Source organism: Xenopus laevis, chromosome 1L (genome assembly GCF_017654675.1).
Source record: "Xenopus laevis strain J_2021 chromosome 1L, Xenopus_laevis_v10.1, whole genome shotgun sequence".
In the NCBI taxonomy this organism is placed as follows: Eukaryota; Metazoa; Chordata; class Amphibia; order Anura; family Pipidae; genus Xenopus; species Xenopus laevis.
Window position 1 is genome coordinate 1,015,652 of NC_054371.1, and position 18,266 is coordinate 1,033,917.

At 46.7% G+C, this 18,266-nt stretch overlaps 1 protein-coding gene across 1 annotated transcript in view; it reads left to right on the forward strand.

The window, feature by feature from the left end:
• The window catches only part of LOC108704868 (vomeronasal type-2 receptor 26), a 28,220-nt gene that overhangs the window by 1,736 nt on the left and 8,218 nt on the right, over window positions 1-18,266 (forward strand). Inside the window, exons 2-3 of the mRNA XM_018241570.1 lie at window positions 8,445-8,733; window positions 12,132-12,965. Of these exons, the coding sequence (XP_018097059.1) occupies window positions 8,445-8,733; window positions 12,132-12,965 (1,123 nt within the window). The remainder of the gene's footprint in view (window positions 1-8,444; window positions 8,734-12,131; window positions 12,966-18,266) is intronic.

Below are 18,266 nucleotides of genomic sequence, written 5' to 3' on the forward strand. Positions count from 1 at the left end.
AAGCCAGCAGGGCCAAAATACTTCAAGGTGCAAGAGGGGGAGAGTTTCCCTTGATGGTGAGCGACCAGAGGGGGGAAAACCCTGAATGTTTTGCAGTGTATTTGCTGAACTACCCTGCATGTTCTACAGTGAAGTTGTTGAACTGTAACCTGAACATTTTTTCTGTTGCCTTTTTGTTGGGAATGTCCAGTGCTTAATAAACCTGTGTTTTGTCCTAAACCTTTGTGTCCCTGTCTCTAAGCTCCAAAATCCTACGCTACCTGCCTACCAAACGCTAATTCCCCCATAAAAGTGCATGTGCAGGCCAGGGGCATGTCCAAATACGTACTACTATATTTATATAAACAAGCTGCTGTGTAGCCATGGGGGCAGCCATTCAAGCACAGGATACACAGTAGATAACAGATAAGTACTACTATAGTTTATATAAACAAGCTGTTGTGTAGCCATGGGGACAGCCATTCAAGCACAGGATACACAGTAGATAACAGATAAGTACTACTATATTTATATAAACAAGCTGCTGTGTAGCCATGGGGGCAGCCATTCAAGCACAGGATACACAGTAGATAACAGATAAGTACTACTATAGTTTATATAAACAAGCTGCTGTGTAGCCATGGGGGCAGCCATTCAAGCACAGGATACACATTAGATAACAGATAAGTACTACTATAGTTTATATAAGCAAGCTGCTGTGTAGCCATGGGGGCAGCCATTCAAGCACGGGATACACAGTAGATAACAGATAAGTACTGCTATAGTTTATATAAACAAGCTGTTGTGTAGCCATGGGGGCAGCCATTCAAGCACAGGATACACAGTAGATAACAGATAAGTACTACTATAGTTTATATAAACAAGCTGCTGTGTAGCCATGGGGGCAGCCATTCAAGCACAGGATACACAGTAGATAACAGATAAGTACTACTATAGTTTATATAAACAAGCTGCTGTGTAGCCATGGGGGCAGCCATTCAAGCACAGGATACACAGTAGATAACAGATAGGTACTACTATAGTTTATATAAACAAGCTGCTGTGTAGCCATGGGGGCAGCCATTCAAGCGCAGGATACACAGTAGATAACAGATAAGTACTACTATAGTTTATATAAACAAGCTGTTGTGTAGCCATGAGGGCAGCCATTCAAGCACAGGATACACAGTAGATAACAGATAAGTACTACTATAGTTTATATAAACAAGCTGCTGTGTAGCCATGGGGGCAGCCATTCAAGCACAGGATACACAGTAGATAACAGATAAGTACTACTATAGTTTATATAAACAAGCTGCTGTGTAGCCATGGGGACAGCCAATCAAGCACAGGATACACAGTAGATAACAGATAAGTACTACTATAGTTTATATAAACAAGCTGCTGTGTAGCCATGGGGGCAGCCATTCAAGCACAGGATACACATTAGATAACAGATAAGTACTACTATAGTTTATATAAACAAGCTGCTGTGTAGCCATGGGGGCAGCCATTCAAGCACAGGATACACAGTAGATAACAGATAAGTACTGCTATAGTTTATATAAACAAGCTGTTGTGTAGCCATGGGGGCAGCCATTCAAGCACAGGATACACAGTAGATAACAGATAAGTACTACTATAGTTTATATAAACAAGCTGCTGTGTAGCCATGGGGGCAGCCATTCAAGCACAGGATACACAGTAGATAACAGATAAGTACTACTATAGTTTATATAAACAAGCTGCTGTGTAGCCATGGGGGCAGCCATTCAAGCACAGGATACACAGTAGATAACAGATAGGTACTACTATAGTTTATATAAACAAGCTGCTGTGTAGCCATGGGGGCAGCCATTCAAGCGCAGGATACACAGTAGATAACAGATAAGTACTACTATAGTTTATATAAACAAGCTGTTGTGTAGCCATGAGGGCAGCCATTCAAGCACAGGATACACAGTAGATAACAGATAAGTACTACTATAGTTTATATAAACAAGCTGCTGTGTAGCCATGGGGGCAGCCATTCAAGCACAGGATACACAGTAGATAACAGATAAGTACTACTATAGTTTATAAAAACAAGCTGTTGTAAAGCCATGGGGGCAGCCATTCAAGCACAGGAATTACATTTGGGAGAGTGTAAGTACCAGTGTAAATATGAGTGCAAGTGGGTTTGCTGGTATCACTCAGTGTCACATGTATGTGCTGTTGGAGCAGCAGTTCCAGGCAGTATTTACATGTGAGATATGTCACAGGTTTTTCATCTTAGAATCTGAACTGCAGACTCTAAGGGGGCAACTGGAAGCACTGAGGGGCAAACGTGGGGGAGGAAAGGAGGTCACAGAGCAACCACTGGCAGGGGCCCATGTAATTGGGGAGGAGAAGGGGAAGTGGAGGCTAATGAGGGAGGCAGGTTTGTTACAGTTACAAGGAGAAGTAGGAGACAGACTGGTAGGGGGGCTGGTCCACAGCTTGTCCAAATCTCCCCATTCACCATTTTGGCTAAAAATTTTGGGGAGGAAAGCTCTGAACTGGCATGTATGGAGCAGACTGACTGTCAGAGTACCCTGGGGGGCAGTGTCTCTAATACAGGTGGTGGGGGGAGTGCAAAGAAGTATAGTCAGGTTTTAGTTATAAGGGAATACAATTTTTAGAACGGTGAATAGGGTAATCTGGCGTAAGGACCCTTCATGCCGAACAGTCTGCTACTTGCCTGGTGCTAGGGTTTTGTGTGTGATGGAACAATCTGCTGCTTGCCTGGTGCAAGGGTTTTGCTTGTGGTGGAAAAGTCTGCTGCTTGCCTGGTGCTAGGGTTCTGCATGTGGTGGAACAGTCTGCTGCTTGCCTGGTGCAAGGGTTTTGCTTGTGGTGGAACAGTCTGCTGCTTGCCTGGTGCTAGGGTTTTGCATGTGGTGGAACAGTCTGCTGCTTGCCTGGTGCTAGGGTTCTGCATGTGGTGGAACAGTCTGCTGCTTGCCTGGTGCTAGGGTTTTGTGTGTGATGGAACAGCTTGCTGCTTGCCTGGTGCTAGGGTTTTGCGTGTGATGGAAAAGTCTGCTGCTTGCCTGGTGCTAGGGTTCTGCATGTGGTGGAAAAGTCTGCTGCTTGCCTGGTGCTAGGGTTCTGCATATGGTGGAACAGTCTGCTGCTTGCCTGGTGCTAGTGTTCTGTATGTGATGGAACAATCTGCTGCTTGCCTGATGCTAGGGTTCTGCATGTGGTGGAACAGTCTGCTGCTTGCCTGGTGCTAGGGTTTTGTGTGTGATGGAACAGCTTGCTGCTTGCCTGGTGCTAGGGTTTTGCGTGTGATGGAAAAGTCTGCTGCTTGCCTGGTGCTAGGGTTCTACATGTGGTGGAAAAGTCTGCTGCTTGCCTGGTGCTAGGGTTCTGCATATGGTGGAACAGTCTACTGCTTGCCTGGTACTAGGGTTCTGTATGTGATGGAACAATCTGCTGCTTGCCTGATGCTAGGGTTCTGCATGTGGTGGAACAGTCTGCTGCTTGCCTGGTGCTAGGGTTTTGCGTGTGATGGAACAGTCTGTTGCTTGCCTGGTGCTAGGGTTTTGCGTGTGATGGAACAATCTGCTGCTTGCCTGGTGCAAGGGTTTTGCTTGTGGTGGAACAGTCTGCTGCTTGCCTGGTGCTAGGGTTTTGCATGTGGTGGAACAGTCTGCTGCTTGCCTGGTGCTAGGGTTCTGCATGTGGTGGAACAGTCTGCTGCTTGCCTGGTGCTAGGGTTTTGTGTGTGATGGAACAGCTTGCTGCTTGCCTGGTGCTAGGGTTTTGCGTGTGATGGAAAAGTCTGCTGCTTGCCTGATGCTAGGGTTCTGCATGTGGTGGAAAAGTCTGCTGCTTGCCTGGTGCTAGGGTTCTGCATATGGTGGAACAGTCTGCTGCTTGCCTGGTGCTATGCTTCTGTATGTGATGGAACAATCTGCTGCTTGCCTGATGCTAGGGTTCTGCATGTGGTGGAACAGTCTGCTGCTTGCCTGGTGCTAGGGTTTTGCGTGTGATGGAACAGCTTGCTGCTTGCCTGGTGCTAGGGTTCTGCATGTGGTGGAACAGTCTGCTGCTTGCCTGGTGCTAGGGTTTTGCGTGTGATGGAACAGCTTGCTGCTTGCCTGGTGCTAGGGTTTTGCGTGTGATGGAAAAGTCTGCTGCTTGCCTGATGCTAGGGTTCTGCATGTGGTGAAAAAGTCTGCTGCTTGCCTGGTGCTAGGGTTCTGCATATGGTGGAACAGTCTGCTGCTTGCCTGGTGCAAGGGTTCTGTATGTGATGGAACAATCTGCTGCTTGCCTGATGCTAGGGTTCTGCATGTGGTGGAATAGTCTGCTGCTTGCCTGGTGCTAGGTTTCTGCGTGTGGTGGAACAGTCTGCTGCTTGCCTGGTGCTAGTGTTCTGCATGTGATGGAACAGTCTGCTGCTTGCCTGGTGCTAGGGTTCTGCATGTGATGGAACAGTCTGCTGCTTGCCTGGTGCTAGGGTTTTGCATGTGGTGGAACAGTCTGCTGCTTGCCTGGTGCTAGGGTTTTGCGTGTGATGGAACAGCTTGCTGCTTGCCTGGTGCTAGGGTTTTGCGTGTGATGGAAAAGTCTGCTGCTTGCCTGATGCTAGGGTTCTGCATGTGGTGGAAAAGTCTGCTGCTTGCCTGGTGCTAGGGTTCTGCATATGGTGGAACAGTCTGCTGCTTGCCTGGTGCTAGGGTTCTGCATGTGGTGGAACAATCTGCTGCTTGCCTGGTGCTAGGTTTCTGCATGTGGTGGAACAATCTGCTGCTTGCCTGGTGCTAGGTTTCTGCATGTGGTGGAACAATCTGCTGCTTGCATGGTGTTAGGTTTCTGCGTGTGGTGGAACAGTCTGCTGCTTGCCTGGTGCTAGGGTTCTGCATGTGGTAGAACAGTCTGCTGCTTGCCTGGTGCTAGGGTTCTGCATGTGATGGAACAGTCTGCTGCTTGCCTGGTGCTAGGGTTCTGCATGTGGTGGAACAGTCTGCTGCTTGCCTGGTGCTAGGGTTTTGTGTGTGATGGAAAAGTCTGCTGCTTGCCTGATGCTAGGGTTCTGCATGTGGTGAAAAAGTTTGCTGCTTGCCTGGTGCTAGGATTCTGCATATGGTGGAACAGTCTGCTGCTTGCCTGGTGCTAGGGTTCTGTATGTGATGGAACAATCTGCTGCTTGCCTTATGCTAGGGTTCTGCATGTGGTGGAACAGTCTGCTGCTTGCCTGGTGCTAGGGTTCTGCATGTGATGGAACAGTCTGCTGCTTGCCTGGTGCTAGGGTTTTGCATGTGGTGGAACAGTCTGCTGCTTGCCTGGTGCTAGGGTTTTGCGTGTGATGGAACAGCTTGCTGCTTGCCTGGTGCTAGGGTTCTGCATGTGGTGGAACAGTCTGCTGCTTGCCTGGTGCTAGGGTTTTGCGTGTGATGGAACAGCTTGCTGCTTGCCTGGTGCTAGGGTTTTGCGTGTGATGGAAAAGTCTGCTGCTTGCCTGATGCTAGGGTTCTGCATGTGGTGAAAAAGTCTGCTGCTTGCCTGGTGCTAGGGTTCTGCATATGGTGGAACAGTCTGCTGCTTGCCTGGTGCAAGGGTTCTGTATGTGATGGAACAATCTGCTGCTTGCCTGATGCTAGGGTTCTGCATGTGGTGGAAAAGTCTGCTGCTTGCCTGGTGCTAGGGTTCTGCATATGGTGGAACAGTCTGCTGCTTGCCTGGTGCTAGTGTTCTGCATGTGATGGAACAGTCTGCTGCTTGCCTGGTGCTAGGGTTCTGCATGTGATGGAACAGTCTGCTGCTTGCCTGGTGCTAGGGTTTTGCATGTGGTGGAACAGTCTGCTGCTTGCCTGGTGCTAGGGTTTTGCGTGTGATGGAACAGTCTGCTGCTTGCCTGGTGCTAGGGTTCTGCATGTGATGGAACAGTCTGCTGCTTGCCTGGTGCTAGGGTTTTGCATGTGGTGGAACAGTCTGCTGCTTGCCTGGTGCTAGGGTTTTGCGTGTGATGGAACAGCTTGCTGCTTGCCTGGTGCTAGGGTTTTGCGTGTGATGGAAAAGTCTGCTGCTTGCCTGATGCTAGGGTTCTGCATGTGGTGGAAAAGTCTGCTGCTTGCCTGATGCTAGGGTTCTGCATGTGGTGGAAAAGTCTGCTGCTTGCCTGGTGCTAGGGTTCTGCATATGGTGGAACAGTCTGCTGCTTGCCTGGTGCTAGGGTTCTGCATGTGGTGGAACAATCTGCTGCTTGCCTGGTGCTAGGTTTCTGCATGTGGTGGAACAATCTGCTGCTTGCCTGGTGCTAGGTTTCTGCATGTGGTGGAACAATCTGCTGCTTGCATGGTGTTAGGTTTCTGCGTGTGGTGGAACAGTCTGCTGCTTGCCTGGTGCTAGGGTTCTGCATGTGGTAGAACAGTCTGCTGCTTGCCTGGTGCTAGGGTTCTGCATGTGATGGAACAGTCTGCTGCTTGCCTGGTGCTAGGGTTCTGCATGTGGTGGAACAGTCTGCTGCTTGCCTGGTGCTAGGGTTTTGTGTGTGATGGAAAAGTCTGCTGCTTGCCTGATGCTAGGGTTCTGCATGTGGTGAAAAAGTTTGCTGCTTGCCTGGTGCTAGGATTCTGCATATGGTGGAACAGTCTGCTGCTTGCCTGGTGCTAGGGTTCTGTATGTGATGGAACAATCTGCTGCTTGCCTTATGCTAGGGTTCTGCATGTGGTGGAACAGTCTGCTGCTTGCCTGGTGCTAGGGTTCTGCATGTGATGGAACAGTCTGCTGCTTGCCTGGTGCTAGGGTTTTGCATGTGGTGGAACAGTCTGCTGCTTGCCTGGTGCTAGGGTTTTGCGTGTGATGGAACAGCTTGCTGCTTGCCTGGTGCTAGGGTTTTGCGTGTGATGGAAAAGTCTGCTGCTTGCCTGATGCTAGGGTTCTGCATGTGATGGAAAAGTCTGCTGCTTGCCTGGTGCTAGGGTTCTGCATATGGTGGAACAGTCTGCTGCTTGCCTGGTGCTAGGGTTTTGCATGTGGTGGAACAGTCTGCTGCTTGCCTGGTGCTAGGGTTTTGCGTGTGATGGAACAGCTTGCTGCTTGCCTGGTGCTAGGGTTTTGCGTGTGATGGAAAAGTCTGCTGCTTGCCTGATGCTAGGGTTCTGCATGTGGTGGAAAAGTCTGCTGCTTGCCTGGTGCTAGGGTTCTGCATATGGTGGAACAGTCTGCTGCTTGCCTGGTGCTAGGGTTCTGCATGTGGTGGAACAATCTGCTGCTTGCCTGGTGCTAGGTTTCTGCATGTGGTGGAACAATCTGCTGCTTGCCTGGTGCTAGGTTTCTGCATGTGGTGGAACAATCTGCTGCTTGCATGGTGTTAGGTTTCTGCGTGTGGTGGAACAGTCTGCTGCTTGCCTGGTGCTAGGGTTCTGCATGTGGTAGAACAGTCTGCTGCTTGCCTGGTGCTAGGGTTCTGCATGTGATGGAACAGTCTGCTGCTTGCCTGGTGCTAGGGTTCTGCAATGTGGTGGAACAGTCTGCTGCTTGCCTGGTGCTAGGGTTTTGTGTGTGATGGAAAAGTCTGCTGCTTGCCTGATGCTAGGGTTCTGCATGTGGTGAAAAAGTTTGCTGCTTGCCTGGTGCTAGGATTCTGCATATGGTGGAACAGTCTGCTGCTTGCCTGGTGCTAGGGTTCTGTATGTGATGGAACAATCTGCTTCTTGCCTTATGCTAGGGTTCTGCATGTGGTGGAACAGTCTGCTGCTTGCCTGGTGCTAGGGTTCTGCATGTGATGGAACAGTCTGCTGCTTGCCTGGTGCTAGGGTTTTGCATGTGGTGGAACAGTCTGCTGCTTGCCTGGTGCTAGGGTTTTGCGTGTGATGGAACAGCTTGCTGCTTGCCTGGTGCTAGGGTTTTGCGTGTGATGGAAAAGTCTGCTGCTTGCCTGATGCTAGGGTTCTGCATGTGATGGAAAAGTCTGCTGCTTGCCTGGTGCTAGGGTTCTGCATATGGTGGAACAGTCTGCTGCTTGCCTGGTGCTAGGGTTTTGCGTGTGATGGAACAGCTTGCTGCTTGCCTGGTGCTAGGGTTTTGCGTGTGATGGAAAAGTCTGCTGCTTGCCTGATGCTAGGGTTCTGCATGTGATGGAAAAGTCTGCTGCTTGCCTGGTGCTAGGGTTCTGCATATGGTGGAACAGTCTGCTGCTTGCCTGGTGCTAGGTTTCTGCATGTGGTGGAACAATCTGCTGCTTGCATGGTGTTAGGTTTCTGCGTGTGGTGGAACAGTCTGCTGCTTGCCTGGTGCTAGGGTTCTGCATGTGGTGGAAAGTATTTTTCATCTCCCCAATCTGCCTTTCACTCTCCATATCCTTTTCCTATTCCTTTTCTGATCCTTCTATTTTTTTACATTAATAGACAATAATATTCTCTTAAGGAATCATGTGCTGTTAGGACATACAGCAATTCCATGAACTTGATTTTCCTCATTGTTTTCCCCAGAGTCATGCCTCAATATTATAGACAGTTTATAGATTTTCAATATTTTATTGAACAAACAAACAATGCAGCCATATTCCCCAACCTGACTCTGGGGTACCATATATATGATTCCTGTGGAGACCCGCGGAAGGCTATAAAGAGTGTATTACAGATATTATCTGGTACCAGGGAGCCGGTTCCTAATTACTCCTGTGTGGGAAAGGGAACACTTGCTGGATTTATTGGGGATCTCACCTCAGAGACAACTGTACCCATAGCCCAGATACTGACTCTGTATGGATATTCCCAGGTGAGAGATAAATATTGTTTCATTAAATTAAAATGTAAGACAAATTATCATCTTGCAGGCTACAATTATTAAAGGGGTTGCTCACCTTCAATGTCCAAATCTTATGAAACCACTAAAAATGCTCTTGTTGTGTTAGAAAACCCATTTGCCATCAAAAAAGTAAAAAGGTCATTGTAAAAGCTAATTTATATACAGTAGCATCTAAATCTGCCCTTCTCCTGTCTCTCTGATCAGTTTTCTCAAGGATGGGCGTGGCCTGTTATAAACCTGCACTTCCTATATGATTACATCATCACTCTCAGGCTTTGCCCTTACTTGGTTCTTATTGGACATTGATACTGCCCTCCCCTTGTAATTCATTGGTTGCTTGTGCACTTGTAAGCAGTCACATAAATTCAAAGGCCATTGGTTCATTTCTCCCTTGCATTGGCTTCATTACTTGAGAGTCTCACATAGGTAAAAAGACCAGCATATCCCAAATCTAACACATTTTTACTATGCAAATAATCATTTACATTAATGAACATGTAAACTCTATAAACCCTTACCATGTCTTTAGGTTGGGCACATATTCCCCACACAAAATGCATCATTGTCTCTGTATTTGTCCCCTCCATTATCCGCACTGTAGTGTTTTCCTGAATACAAGATCTGCTTCAGCCATTTCTATCAGCTACATCATCATTTATATGTGTATATCAGCCTGATGTCCTAGCTCACAAGTTTTGTTTTGTAATGTTACTTTATTAGCAAGTATTATGAATTTTGGGGATCAAAGTGGGGTTTTTTTCACCAGACATGCAGGTCACTCCAGATTGAAGGTAAAACAGTCTGTTTATTTTTCTAAATTCAGGTTAGGCTTTCAGCAGCAAACAGTTGTACAGAAAACAGCTTCACTTCAGTGGTATATACTGTAAGTCCAAACATAAGAATCACTTACTTGCCAAACATATAACTTCCAGTCTGTAGGGAATGAACTTTCCAGTCTTTAGAGAGACAGCATTTTCTGTTCAACTCAGCAGTGAGTTATCACACATGAAAAACTTCCACCCCTTTCACCTGTTGATCCCCTCCATTAAACACCCCTTGGATGTCCAGCCCACCTCTGGCTGCTTAACCCCATGGTGTCTCTTAAAGAGGTCGATTAAAAGCGAAAGAATGGGGATATATACATCTTGTACAGTATGTGTAATCCTACTTACTCCTACATATAATGCCACTCACTCATATATGTCATTTAATCTGACAAACACGCAAAATTCACTATTGTCCAACAGGCAGTTCTTCTGCTATTGCCTTTTAATATTATTACTTTAGATCCTCATATTTGCACAATAATCAGAAATCCCTTACTGTATGTGAAAAATGAAAAATACCACTGCAAAGTCCTTTCCAATTCTCTAATCAAACAAATATCTATATCTATATCTATATCTATATATACAGTATATATATCCTTGAAAAGGGTCCCAGAGAGGACCGAAACATTAGAGATGAATTTGTGAATAAAGCACATTGATTTATTTCACCAAAATGAAGGAGTGCGGGTCCATTTACTAAGATGTATTATGAAGCTTTGACCAACCCACCACCCTCTACATTTTAAATCCGGAAAGAGTGCGCTCACTTTACTGAAATTATATATATACATACAGATACATATATATATATATTTTCCTTTATTGACAGGTACACAGGAGTTGAAGGTTAATAATAAATCCCAGGGCTGTCGGGTGTAATGATTATAGAGTAATTAATAAAAGAAATCCTCTCACTTCAGTAAATCCTGCTACAATGTAATGTATGTTACACAGAGTTGTGTGTTGGAAAGTTAAAGTGCAGAGTGAGTGAGTGTAGAATACAGACACAATAAGATCACTCAGCTGAGGGATGTGCTTGTATTGCTCATTTATTTCTACAGCTTGTTGTGCAGAACATTTACCATATTCAGTATCATGTGAAAGTCACACTCCATAACAAGATGAACTCACCCTCTCAACACTTATTCCCCTCTAGAAAATGGAGTCTGACCACTTACAACTTACCCCCAAACAGTGAGAAATATCAGCTGAGCCCTGTCTGATAGTGACTGATCTCTCCCTCCTCATGAGACTATTCACCAGCCCTCCCCAAGTACTAACATGACATTCCTCACAAACCCCATTATAACACAGTCATCCCCCCACACACAAAAGACCGAGTTCTCCCTCCTCACATGTCCCCACTAGGGATGTAGCGAACTGTTTGCCGGCGAACTAGTTCGCGCGAACTTCGACTGTTCGCGTCCGCCGCAAGTTCGCGAACGTCGCGCCACGTTCGCCAATAGGCGTTCGCGTCAAAATCGTTCGACCATTCGACCATTCGATCGCTAAAATCGAACGATTTTCGTTCGATTCGAACGAAAATCGTTCGATCGAACGATTAAAATCCTTCGATCGTTCGAATCGAACGATTTTCGGATGTTCGAAGTTCGCGAACAGTTCGCGAACTGTTCGCATTTTTTGCCGGTGTTCGCGAACGGCGTTCGCGAACACATACTCGGCGGTTCGCTACATCCCTAGTCCCCACAAGTGACAGACCTTCCAGCCAGCACTGACTTTCCCTTCCCTCACACACAGACACTCCATGAGCCCCTCCTCCTCCTCCCTCCATGTGGATCAGTCACAGATCACTTGTCCCTTCACACAGCAGCTCCTCCTCCCTCCTCCGACCCCACACAGGCCTGTGCCCCCCACACCCTCCTCTCCCCCCCTGTGAATATGACACACTCTCCTCCCAACACACACACAGAGCTAAACATTCACCTCCATCAACTCAGCCCCTTCACATAAGAGACGTCTCTGTACATACACACTGTCACACCAAGTCCCACCAGAAGACTCCTCCTCTCCTCACACACTGGCCCCGCCCCTCCCTACAGAGCCGTGTGTATGCAAATGAACCACACTGACTAGGGATGAGAAGCAGACTGACAGGAGAATCAGCCAATCACAGTTAAGCTTCAGAAACTGCTGCATGTGTGCACCTCCTGCTTCTGCTAGGATTATGGATGATGTAGAATAAGGAAGTACAACAGTCACTGTAGTGTTTTTTGGGGGGTCGGTGACACCCCCAACAGGGGGCCCATGATGAAAGGGCCCCATCTGCAAAGGGATCCATCTGAGGTGAATATCTCATTAACTGCACATTTTTTGTTAAACATTTATATGGCAAAGCTTGTTATTTTTGCATGAACTGTTACATTTTTGAATGTTATATGAAGGTGAACAACCCCTTTAAGTTTTCTGCGTGTTGTACTGAACAGAGAGTCTATTGTATGTATCTGTACCAATATACATATATATCGGAATAGAGACATAAATATGTGATAATGTTTAACTTCCAGTTCATTTTCTCAGATCAGTTATGGAGCTACAGACCCATTACTGAGTGACAGACTCACCTTCCCATACTTCTTTAGGACAGTACAAAGTGATCACCATCATTGTTCTCTTCTAACGGAGCTACTGAAGTATTTTGGCTGGACTTGGGTTGGAGTTGTTAGATTCAATGATGATGCCGGAGACAGAGAATTCCAACTTCTGACCAAATATTTCTCTAACAACGGAATATGTATTGAGTTCACAACAAAGATAAATATTGATAAAGACACAAATTCAACTTACCACTACATTGATAAACAGAAGGAGAGCCTTCAAAAATCCACCACCAGTGTAATTGTAGTTTGTGGAACGGTGTCTACAGCAATAGCTTGGGAATTCAGTATATTAAATGATGTTCTCAGAGAGAAGACATTAGTTCTCACTACTAACTGGGCAGCCAATCATATCATGTATATTGCTAGAGAAGTGTTTAATGGCAGTTTGGGGTTTATGCAGCGTTCACCATATAAACTAAGTAGCCCCAAAGTGAAAGCTTTCATAGCGAGCATCCATCCTTCCAAATATCCCAAAGACAAGTTGCTTGAAGATCTTTGGATGCAATATAAATTGTGTTACTCGAGTAACAGATATAAAAATAACCTTTATAAATATTTGTACCCTGAATATCGTCTGTACAACTGCACTGGAGAAGAACGTATTCAGGAAATTTTGAATATTGACAATATCTTACACTCCCCCCGGGTGCACCTTGCAGTCAATCTGCTGTCTCGTGCAATTTATAACATGCACATGTCCCTCAGTAAGCTAAACCCCAAACAGGACAGAAGATTGTATAATTACAGGTATCAGGTAAATAAATACATACACATTGTCAATTTTTTTTGTAAAATATATAACTATTATCCTGCTTCCCCATTCCTGTTTGTCTCTGCCACAAGCTTATATGTGGGTGCTGCACCGCTCTGTATGTCAGGGGGCCTATCGGGAGTAGTCCAGACCAAGGATGAAGCCCAGGAATCAAAGTCCACGTTTGTAATATCAAATAGGGTTAAAGAGTATACGAAATCCAAATCCAGGCAGACGTTCAAAAGGCAAGCAGATAAACAGAAAAGTCAATAAACAGGCAGAGTCAAAGTCCACAGATCAGTTCAACAAGAATAATAGAGTACCCAGGAATGTCCAAAACAAATGCTATAATCGGGCATTGAACCCGTGACCTGGAAGGGTTTTTAACTTTGAATTTCATGCCATGCACATGGTGTCATTGGCGTTCCAATGTATAGTCAATGGATGCACCCATGGAGGCACCGAAAGGAGCTGAGCAGTCCTAACAGTACCACCTCCACAGGGGCCACTGGACCACCAAGCCTTGGTTTCTGAGAAAATTGTCTGTAGAATTCCCATGGGGCATGTACATCTGAGTGTTTCTCCCACGAGCATTCTTTAGGTCTACAGCCCTTCCACTTAATAAGGAATTCGAGGGAACCCCTGGAGAGTCTGGAATCCAGGATCTTTTCTACCTCATACTCCTGTTGCCCGTCCACGGGAATAGATGAAGGGGAAGACTGATCAGAAGAGAAGTGATTGTAGATTGCTGGTTTAACCAAGGAGACATAAAAAGGAATTAGGAATTTGCATCTCAGAGGGAAGTGATAGTCGAACTGCCACAGGATTAATAACCTCCGAAATGGGGAAAGGACCGACAAACTTTGGACTCAACTTGGGAGATGGAACCTTTAAATGAATATTCCTAGTGGACAGCCACGCCTTGTCTCCAACTTTGTACTGTGGGGAGGATCTTGTAAGGCCAAAAGGCCTTAGAGGTAGTGAGGACCAAGGGAGGAGATAGCAAAAATCCAAGTTCGCGGTACAGATTGGGATGAGATGAAAGAATGGTCAAACAGGCAACAATATCAGTCCAGGCAGAAGAGGTTCAATGTCGAAGAATCCAGGCAAGAGGTCGGTACACAATAAGCAAGAATATCACAAGAACACACCCAGGAATAGCAAGCTAAAACCTATAATTGGGCACTGATGACTTTCCAGAGTTCCTTCTTATAGGCCCATTGGCGTCATGACGTGTGCGCGGACGCGCTGACGTCAGCGACCGACGCGCTGACGTATGCGACCGACGCCGGTGCCAATTATTGACGCCGACGCCCATTCCGTCGCCAGCGACCAATCCAAGTGCGGGAAGAGGTCGGCGTCATCCGGCTGCGTCCGTGAGGAACCAGGGAGCCACCATCTTGGACACCATCTTGGTCACCATTTTGGGATCCCAGCTCAGACTCCATTACAGTACCCCCCTCCCTAGGGGGGGCCTCAGGACCACCTGGGTTAGAAGGAAACTGCCGATGAAATTTTTGGACCAGGAGAGGAGCATGGACATCTGCACTTCTTACCCAGGAGCACTCCTCAGGGCCAAACCCCTTCCACTCAATGAGGTATTGTAGGGTGCCCCTCGAAATTCGAGAGTCCAGGATTCTTTTCACCTCGAATTCTTGATGACCGTCCACCATGACAGGAGCTGAGGAGGAAGAAGAAGAAGAAGTACCTGCAGGTTTGAGCAAGGAGACATGGAAGGCGTTTGGAATCCGCATTTCCGAGGGAAGTTGTAAACGGACAGCCACCGGATTGATGATCTCAGAGATGGAGAAGGGACCAATAAACTTGGGACCAAGTTTAGGAGAGGGGACTTTGAGACGAATGTTCCGAGTAGATAGCCAAACCTTGTCACCGGGTGCATACAGAGGGGAAGGAATTCTTCTTTGATCAGCGAATCTTTTCTGGACCAAGGAACTTTTCTCCAGATTGACAAGAGTGGCATGCCAGATGGCCGACATGTGGGCAGCTTGGTCATTGGCGGCAGGGACATTGGTGAGTAATAAGTCCTGAGGAAAAGCCAAAGGGTTAAGACCATACATACAGAAAAAAGGGGATTTTTCAGAAGAAACGTGTAAGGCATTGTTATGTGCGAATTCAGCCCACGGAAGCAGATCTGCCCAATCGTCTTGGCACAAAGATACATGGCATCGGAGAAACTGTTCAAGGGCCTGGTTAACCCTCTCTGCTGCTCCATTAGACTGTGGATGGTAAGAAGAAGAAAACTGAAGAGAAACACCAAGGGCTTTACACAGGGACCTCCAAAACTTGGAAACAAATTGAGAACCACGGTCAGAGACAATTTCGGCAGGGAAACCGTGGAGGCGGAAAATATGTTTAATAAATAATGAAGAAAGTTCAGGAGCAGAGGGGAGTTTCCGAAGAGGAGTAAAATTTGCGACTTTGCTGAATCTATCAATGACCACCCAAATAACTGTGTAACCAGAGGAGTTAGGGAGATCCACAATGAAGTCCATAGATAGATGAGTCCATGGGCGAGAAGGAATGGGTAGTGGCAGGAGTAACCCCTTAGGAGGGGAACGTCCAGACTTGGATACGGCACACACAGAGCAAGAAGAAACAAAGTCTTTGACATCCTTTCTTAGGGAAGGCCACCATACAAGGCGAGACAGAAGTTCAGTGGTTTTTCTGATTCCAGGATGCCCAGCCTGCTTGGAGCTGTGGGACTGGACCAGAATGGAATGACGAAGTTCAGGAGGGACAAAGGCAACACCAACAGGAGTTCCTGCAGGAGCAGAAGATTGAACCGACAATAACTGAGAGGCCAAGGAGGGAAATAGAGCAGCGATGATCTTTGTAGGAGGTACAATGGATTCCGGTTCTACAGAAGAGAGATCTTCGAGAAGAAAACTTCTGGAAAGAGCGTCCGCCTTCTTGTTTCTAGCACCAGGCCGAAAAGTTAGAATGAAATTAAAACGAGAGAAGAATAGTGCCCACCTGGCCTGACGAGGGTTGAGGCGTTTGAGTGTCTGGATATACTCTAGATTTTTATGGTCCGTATAGATGGTCACAGGGACGGAAGAGCCTTCCAACAAATGTCTCCATTCCTCCAGGGCAAGTTTTACGGCCAGTAACTCACGATTTCCAACATCATAATTTTGTTCAGAAGAGGTGAATTTTTTCGAAAAGAAAGCGCAAGGATGTAGTTTTCCATCAGTAGACGCTCTTTGGGACAAAATTGCTCCAGCACCGACATCTGAAGCATCAACTTCAATGAAGAATGGCTGGAAAGGTTCAGGGTGTCTGAGAATGGGAGCAGAAGAAAAAGAAGTTTTAAGACTCTTGAATGCTTCCAAAGCTAAAGGTGGCCAATGCTGAGGCTTACCCCCTTTTCGGATAAGAGAGAGAATGGGAGCAATTTTGGATGAAAACCCCTTGATGAATTGTCTATAATAGTTAGCGAAGCCAATAAATCTTTGGATAGCTTTAACACTGGTGGGGAGAGGCCAGTTCTGGATAGCGGAGACCTTGGCAGGATCCATACTGAAACCCTGTTGAGAAATGATGTAACCAAGGAAGGAGATGGACGATACTTCAAAAGAACACTTCTCCAACTTGGCAAATAAGTTATTTCTCCGCAGACGGGAAAGGACTTCTTGAACTTGAAGACGGTGCTCAGCAAGGTTCCTGGAAAAAATAAGGATATCGTCCAAGTACACCACCACGTATTGGCCCAGTAAATCCCTGAAAATTTCATTTACAAATTCTTGGAAGACCGCGGGGGCGTTACAGAGGCCGAATGGCATTAGTAGATACTCATAATGCCCGTCACGGGTGTTGAATGCGGTCTTCCATTCATCTCCCTCTCTGACCCGGATTAAATTATAAGCCCCACGAAGATCCAACTTGGTGAAAAGACAAGCCCCTTTGAGTTGGTCGAACAGTTCAGAGATGAGGGGAAGGGGATAACGGTTTTTAATTGTAATTTTGTTTAAACCTCTATAGTCAATGCAGGGCCGCAAACCTCCATCTTTTTTTTCTACAAAGAAGAAGCCGGCTCCAGCCGGGGAAGAAGAAGGACGAATAAAGCCTCTTTGCAGATTCTCTTGAATGTACTCCTTCATGGCACAGGTTTCAGAAGGAGAAAGCGGATAGGTGCGACCCCTGGGAGGCATGGTTCCAGGAAGAAGTTCGATGGGGCAATCATAAGGACGATGGGGAGGCAGGACTTCGGCAGACTTTTTATTGAAGACATCAGAAAAGGCTTGATAAACAGAGGGCAAAGAAGAATTTGAAGACACAGATGAAACTTTAATGATGGATTTGGTGGGTAAACAATTTTGTTGGCAGAAAGAACTCCATCGGGAGATCTGAGTCTATTACTGGGTTATGAATATTCAACCAGGGCAAACCAAGCACAATGGGAGTAGAAGGACAATCAATTAAAAGAAAGGACAATCTTTCAAGATGCATGGTTCCCACAATAACAGAAAGTTCATCGGTGGAGTGGGAAATTGTAGCAGAAGACAATGGACGATCATCAATCGCCAATGCACGAAGGGGAACAGCCAGAGATCGCAGGGGAATGGAGTGGTTTTCAGCGAAGACTTTATCCATGAAATTCCCAGCTGCGCCGGAGTCAAGGAAAGCTTCAGAAGAAATCATCTGGGTTCCAAAACGAATCTGCACAGGAAGGAGGAAGCGTTGAGCAGAAGAATGGGGAGAAGGACCAATTCCACCCAGGTAAGTCTCCCCAGTCTTACCTAGGTGTTGGCGTTTCCCGGCTTCACTGGGCACTCATAGGCGAAGTGGGATTTTCCACCACAGTAGAGGCAAAGTCCAGCAGCCCTTCTCCGAAGCTTTTCCTGTTCGGTCAGACGGGCCCGTCCGATCTGCATAGGTTCTTCCAAAGGCAGGGAAGAAGAAGCAGAAGCCGCAGGAGTTGGAGAAGGCAAGGTGGAAACCGGATTGGGAAGGAAGAGTCTTTGAAATCGAGGAGCCAGAGTAGGTTGGAACCTGTGGAATCTCTTGGTTGGGGAGCGCTCTCTGTCGAGCTCAGCTTGAAACTCCCTCTGCCGAGTATCTACCTTTATGGCCAAGGCGACTAGATCTTCCCAACGGGATGGAATTTCCCTGGACACCAGATCCTTCTTGATGCGCATCGCCAGGCCGTTGTAAAAGGCAGCGTGATACCCGTCATTGTTCCACGAAGTCTCAGCAACCAGGGTGCGAAACTCAATGGCATACTCCGAGACAGGGCGAGTTCCCTGATGAAGTTGAAATAGGCGTGCAGAAGAAGCAGTGGCA